A 7,570-nucleotide genomic window follows, 5' to 3' on the forward strand; every position below is an offset into this window, starting at 1 on the left:
GTTAATGACAGATTGAGAAGGTAGCTTACCTTGAGACTCTAGCTTACCAACAGACGACGCCAGCTGACTGATTTGAGATTCTAGATTTTGAATGCTCACCTGAGTCTGTTGTTGGAATTGTTGGAAGTTCGCCTGGGTCTGTTGTTGGAATTGTTGTGTGTTGGTCACTAGTGCTTTCATCATGTCTTCGAGAGATGTGTTTGGCGTGGGGTTAGGCTGTGGAGGTGGTCGGTATTGGGGTGTTTGAAAGTGTTGGTTGCCGCAATTCAGATTCGGGTGGTCCCTCCATCCGGGGTTGTATGTGTTGGAGAAAGGATCATATCTTCTCTGTTGTTGTCCGGCGAATCCTCCTACGGCGTTGGCATGTTCGGTAGTTGATTCTTGAAGAGTTGGGCACATGTCGGTGGCGTGTCCCGTTAAGGTGCAGATACCACATGCTTTGACTTGTTGATAAGTATCTGCAACAACTTTTTCAACAACAGTTGTGAGTTGATTTAAACGTTCTTCAAGATTACTTACCTCATTGCTTTTTCTAAGTGGATCATCGTGTCTAACCCCAAATTTTTGCGTGTTGGACGCCATAATTGAGATTAGTTTACGCGCTTCGGTGGGGGTTTTGTCGAACAATGGTCCGCCACTTGCCGCATCTATTAGTTTCCTATCCATATTTGATAGACCTTCATAGAAATACTGGATCAACAAGTGGTTCGGGATTTGATGATGGGGGAAACTTTCCACTAGTCGATTTAATCTTTCCCAATATTCGAAAAGACTTTCTCTCGCGAATTGTCGAATCCCGCTGATCTCCTTCCGGATTGTTGTGGCTCTTGAGGCAGGGAAATATTTCTCAAGAAACTGCTTTTTGAGATCGTTCCATCTTGTAATGGATCCTGAAGGAAGGAGTACAACCAATTCTTTCGCTTGATCGGCGAGAGAGAAGGGGAATGCTCTCAATTTGACTTGTTCCTCGCTTATGCCTTGTGGTCGCATTCCGGAACACACCACATGGAATTCCTTCAGATGCTTATGTGGATCTTCACCTGCGAGACCACGGAAGGTAGGAAGTAAATGAATTAATCCAGATTTCAGTTCAAAATCTACCTCTAAATCGGGGTATTCAATGCACAGTGGCTGCTGGTTCAGATCGGGCGACGTCATGTCATTGATCGATCTTTCAGGAATCAAAGCCATTATCTCTTCTTCGGATTCGCTTAGGGATTTCTCAAATTCCAAGGTTATATCTTCTTTGTCTTCGTATGGAGCGGATGTTCCTTCCAATTGTTGTTTAGTCTCTCGACGAAGTCTTCGTGCGGTCTTTTCGATTTTCGGATCGTATACCAATTTACCTGTACGAGAAGACCTTGGCATCAATGGTGATAAAATCAAGTAATAAAAGAAAATAAAGAAATATACTTAAAAACGCCAATCCCCGGCAACGGCGCCAAGGACAATGTATGTGCTTGGTGTGGGGAAGGTATGTTATGCTTTGTGCTTGTGCTTGATTTTTGGGGAGGTAGTTGGATAGTCTTGTAGTGATTGAGTGTCGAAATCACCAAAAATAATTCCTACTACACTTGTGAAAGTGGGAGTAGGGTCGATCCACAAGGATTGGTTTTAAGTTAATTTCTTTTTAGAAAAATAGAAAATAATGGGAAAGGTTGTTGATAAAAAGGAGTAATTGGAAACTAAATAATTAAAAATACCTGGTAAAAATATGAGAGAGAGATTTTCCGGTTAAGGCTAGGATTATGCTTGATTCTTGTGAGTTGATCATTGATGCAAGAATAACACATGTATGGACAAATAAACCAGTTATGGTCGTTGGTACGACCTAACAACCTCACCTTTCCTTACCTTTTCGTTAGCCAAGGTACGACCGTTGGCTAGATCTCTAATTAACAGACAACCTTGGGAACGTACACAAGATTTAATCTATTAACAGCATTAAGAATTAGAAAGGCCTGATTCTAATCAACAAACTCCTACGAGGACAATTCGTTTAAACTAGATCATGCATTCCCCATAACATAACTAAATACTGTGACATAACCAATTATGCTACGTTGCTACTAAGCATTTAACTAAATAAACAATTACACGGATTTATAAAGTCCAATTAGCTAAGCAAACCTTCTTGATAATGAACAACCGGCCGAATCATTCATAAATCAGACGTTTGTAATTAAAGCACAGAGAATAGCATGAATATTTGTTTAACAAGTGTAGAACGCAGATTAGATCTCACAAGTTTGTATAAAAGGGAAACAAACTTGTTTTAATAAAACCATGCAGAACAGCTAAATCTGGAACGTTCTCAGAATTCGATGAAACTTGACCCAATCGTTGGTCTAGACCCAAGAATTTGTGTGGTAAATTTGCTAGGCGTAATATACCTGATAGAGATATGAGAGAGAGATTTCCCGGTTAAGGCTAGGATTATGCTTGATTCTCGTGAGTTGATCATTGATGCAAGAATAACACGTGTATTGGACAAATAAACCAGTTATGGTCGTTGGTACGACCTAACAACCTCACCTTTCCTTACCTTTTCGTTAGCCAAGGTACGACCGTTGGCTAGATCTCTAATTAACAGACAATCTTGGGAACGTCCACAAGATTTAATCTATTAACAACATTAAGAATTAGAATGGCCTGATTCTAATCAACAAACTCCTACGAGGACAATTCGTTTAAACTAGATCATGCATTCCCCATAACATAATTAAATACTGTGACATAACTAATCATGCTACGTTGCCACTAAGTATTGAACTAAATAAACAATTACACGGATTTATAAAGTCCAATTAGCTAAGCAAACCTTCTTGATAATGAACAACCGGCCGAATCATTCATAAATCAGACGTTTGTAATTAAAGCACAGAGAATAGCATGAATATTTGTTTGACAAGTGTAGAACGCAGATTAGATCTCACAACATAATGGGAATCAAGCAATCACCATACCTTAACCAGAAAAATAAGGAATTTAGCCGGACATATTAATAGAAGAACACACTAGAAAGTGAAATTCCATTAATTCCGGTAGTAGAATAAAATTAAAGAGAAGAGATGAACAGAGAATTTTATAGAGTTCTAACATAAAAACTGAACGTCTTCTAATGAAGAGATCCCCCCTATTTATAATAAAAGTCTCCTACGAATCTAGACGTAGTGGGGGGATAGATACGTGATAAACTCTAAAAAAGTAAATAGATTACAAAAGATAAGCTTAAAAGAATCCTTTCTAAATCTAAACACTTGATTCCTTTATCTCTTGGGGAAATCGCTCGTGCTTATCCTTATCCCGAGCTGACTACTCCATTAAGCGTGGGCACACTTTGTCAATTTTGCAGAAACGTCCTCGTAATCTTCCTTTTTGCTGAATATGCAATAAAATCACATAATTAAGAATATTTTGGCTTAAAAAGGAGGATTAAATTGCTATAAAATCATTATAATTGCAGAGTTATCATTTAGACCCAAGAATTTGTGTGGTAAATTTGGTAAACGTAGTAATAACTACAAGTTTGTTTAAAAGGGAAATAAAATTGCTTTACTAAAACCGTGTAAAACAGCTAAATCTTGAATGTTCTCAGAATTCAACGAAACTTGACCCAAACGTTGGTCTAAACTCAAGAATTTGTGTGGTAGATTTGCTAAGCGTAATAACAACTACAAGTTTGTAAAAAAGGGAAACAAACATGGTTTAATAAAACCGTGCAACACAGCAAAATCTTCAACGTTCTCAAAATTCGACGAAACTTGACCCAAACGTTGGTCTAGACTCAACTATTTGTGTTGTAAATTTGCTAATTATAATAATCACTACAAGTTTGTATAAAAGGAAAAAAAATTGCTTTGACAAAATCGAGCAAAACAGCTAAATCTTGAACGTTATCAAAATTCGAGAAAACTTGACCCAAACGTTGGTCTAGACACAAGAATTTGTGTGGTAAATTTGCTAACCGTAACAATAACTATAAGTTTGTATCAAAGAGAAACAAACTTGTTTTAATAAAACCTTGCAAAACAGTTAAATCTTGAACGTTCTCAGAATTCGACGAAACTTGAGCCAAATGATGGTCTAGACCCAATAATTTGTGTGGGAAATTTGCTAAACATAATAATAACTACAAGTTTATACAAAAACAAAAAAAATAAACTTGCTTTAATTAAACCGTGCAAAACAGCTAAATTTTCAACGTTCTCAGAATTCGACGAAACTTGACCCAAACGTTGGTCTAGACCCAAGAATTTATGTGGTAAATCTGCTAAGCGTAATAACAACTACAAATTTGTGTAAAACGAAAATAAACTTGCTTTAATAAAACCGCGCAAAACAACTAAATTTTGAACGTTCTTAGAATTCGACGTAACTTGACCCAACATTGGTCTAGACCCAAGAATTTGTGTGGTAAATTTGTTAATTGTAATAATCACTACAAGTTTGTATGATAGGGAAACAAACATGGGATAATAAACCGCGCAAAACAGCTAAATCTTGAACGTTCTCAGAATTCGACGAAACTTGACCCAAACGTTGGTCTAAACCCAAGAATTTGTTTGGTAATTTGCTAAGTGTAATAATAACTATAAGTTTGTATAAAATGAAAACAAACTTGCTTTAATAAAACCGTGTAAAACAACTAAATCTTGAACGTTCTCAGAATTCGACGAAACTTGAACCTAACGTTGGTCTAGACACAAGAATTTGTGTGGTAAATTTGCTAAGCGTAACAATAACTATAAGTTTGAATAAAAGTGAAACAAACTTGTTTTAATAAAACCTTCGAAAATAGCTAAATCTTGAACGTTCTCATAATTCGATGAAACTTGACCCAAACGTTGGTCTAGACCCAAGAATTTGTGTGGTAAATTTGCTAAGTTTAATAATAACTACAAGTTTTTATAAAAGAAAAACAAACTTGCTTTAATAAAATCGTAAAAACAGCTAAATCTTGAATGTTTTCAAAATTCGATATAACTTGACGCAAACGTTGGTCTAGACCCAAGAATTTATGTGGTAAATTTGCTAAGCGTAATAAATAACTAAATCATGCATTCCCCATAACATAACTAAATACTGTGACATAACCAATTATGCTACGTTGCTACTAAGCATTGAACTAAATAAACAATTACACGGATTTATAAAGTCCAATTAGCTAAGCAAACCTTTTTGATAATGAACAACCGGCCGAATCATTCATAAATCAGACGTTTGTAATTAAAGCACAGAGAATAGCATGAATATTTGTTTGACAAGTGTAGAACGCAGATTAGATCTCACAACATAATGGGAATCAAGCAATCACCATACCTTAACCAGAAAAATAAGGAATTTAGCCGGACATATTAATAGAAGAACACACTAGAAAGTGGAATTCCATTAATTCCGATAGTAGAATAAAATTAAAGAGAAGAGATGAACAGAGAATTCTATAAAGTTCTAACATAAAAACTGAACGTCTTCTAATGAAGAGATCCCCCCTATTTATAATAAAAGTCCCCTACGAATCTAGACGTAGTGGGGGGATAGATACGTGATAAACTCTAAAAAGGTAAATAGATTACAAAAGATAAGCTTAAAAGAATCCTTTCTAAATCTAAACACTTGATTCCTTTATCTCTTGGGGAAATCGCTCGTGCTTATCCTTATCACGAGTTGACTACTCCATTAAGCGTGGGCACACTTTGTCAATTTTGCAGAAACGTCCTCGTAATCTTCCTTTTTGCTGAATATGCAATAAAATCACATAATTAGGAATATTTTGGCTTAAAAAGGAGGATTAAATTGCTATAAAATCATTATAATTGCAGAGTTATCATTTAGACCCAAGAATTTGTGTGGTAAATTTGGTAAACGTAGTAATAACTACAAGTTTGTTTAAAAGGGAAATAAAATTGCTTTACTAAAACCGTGCAAAACAGCTAAATCTTGGACGTTCTCAGAATTCGACGAAACTTGACCCAAACGTTGGTCTACCGAAGAATTTGTGTGGAAATTTTGCTAAGCATAATAATAACTACAAGTTTGTATAAAAGTAAAACAAGCCTGCTTCAATAAAACCGTGCAAAACAACTAAATCTTGAATGTTCAAAACTTGACCCAAACGTTGGTCTAGACTCAAGAATTTGTGGTAAATATGCAAAGCGTAGTAATAACTACAAGTTTGTATAAAAGGAAAACAAACTTGCTTTAATAAAATCGTGTAAAACAGCTAAATCTTGAACGTTCTCAGAATTCGACGAAACTTGACCCAAACATTGGTCTAAACCCAAGAATTTGTTTGGTAAATTTGCTAAGTGTAATAATAACTACAAGTTTGTATAAAATGAAAACAAACTAGCTTTAATAAAACCGTGTAAAACAACTAAATCTTGAACGTTCTCAGAATTCGACGAAACTTGAACCTAACATTGGTCTAGACACAAGAATTTGTGTGGTAAATTTGCTAAGCGTAACAATAACTATAAGTTTGAATAAAAGTGAAACAAACTTGTTTTAATAAAACCTTCGAAAATAGCTAAATCTTGAACGTTCTCATAATTCGATGAAACTTGACCCAAACGTTGGTCTAGACCCAAGAATTTGTTTGGTAAATGTTCTAAGCTTAATAATAACTACAAGTTTGTATAAAATAGAAACAAACTTGCTTTGATAAAACAGTGCAAAACAGTTAAATCTTGAACGTTCTCAGAATTCGATGAAACTTGATCCAAACATTGGTCTAGACCTAAGAATTTGTATGGTAAATTTGCTAAGCATAGTAATAACTACAAGTTTGTATAAAAGGGAAACAAACTTGTTTTAATAAAACCATGCAGAACAGCTAAATCTGGAACGTTTTCAGAATTCGATGAAACTTGACCCAATCGTTGGTCTAGACCCAAGAATTTGTGTGGTAAATTTGCTAGGCGTAATAATAACTACAACTTTGTATAAAAGGAAAACAAACTTGGTTTAATAAAACAACACAAAATAGATAAATCTTGAACATTCTCAGATATCGACAAAACTGGATCCAAACGTTGGTCTAGACCCAAGAATTTGTGTGGTAAATTTGCTAAGTTTAATAATAACTACAAGTTTTTATAAAAGAAAAACAAACTTGCTTTAATAAAATCGTAAAAACAGCTAAATCTTGAATGTTTTCAAAATTCGATATAACTTGACCCAAACGTTGGTCTAGACCCAAGAATTTATGTGGTAAATTTGCTAAGCGTAATAATAACTACAAGTTTGTATAAAAGGGAAACAAACTTACTTTAATAAAAACAGTGCAAAATAGCTAAATTTTTAAAGTTCTCAAAATCCGATGAAACTTGACCCAAACGGTTGTCTAGATCCAAGAATTTGTATGGTAAATTTGCTAAGCGCAATACTAACTACAAGTTTGTATAAATGGGAAACAAACTTGTTTTAATAAAACCTTGCAGAACAACTAAATCATGAACTTTTTCAGGATTCGACAAAACTAGACCTAAACGTTGGTCTAGACCCAAGTATTTGTGTGGTAAATTTGTTAAGTGTAATAAAAACTACAAGTTTGTATATAAGGGAAACA

The 7,570-nt window shown here is 34.9% G+C and overlaps 1 protein-coding gene across 1 annotated transcript in view; it reads right to left on the reverse strand.

Annotated features, from left to right (window-relative positions):
* Positions 1-1,191, reverse strand: part of LOC110011706 — a 21,230-nt gene extending 20,039 nt beyond the window's left edge. The window contains exon 1 of the mRNA XM_020692484.1: positions 30-1,191. Within this exon, the coding sequence (XP_020548143.1) occupies positions 30-1,191 (1,162 nt within the window). The remainder of the gene's footprint in view (positions 1-29) is intronic.

This window comes from Sesamum indicum, linkage group LG3 (genome assembly GCF_000512975.1).
Source record: "Sesamum indicum cultivar Zhongzhi No. 13 linkage group LG3, S_indicum_v1.0, whole genome shotgun sequence".
NCBI lineage: Eukaryota > Viridiplantae > Streptophyta > Magnoliopsida > Lamiales > Pedaliaceae > Sesamum > Sesamum indicum.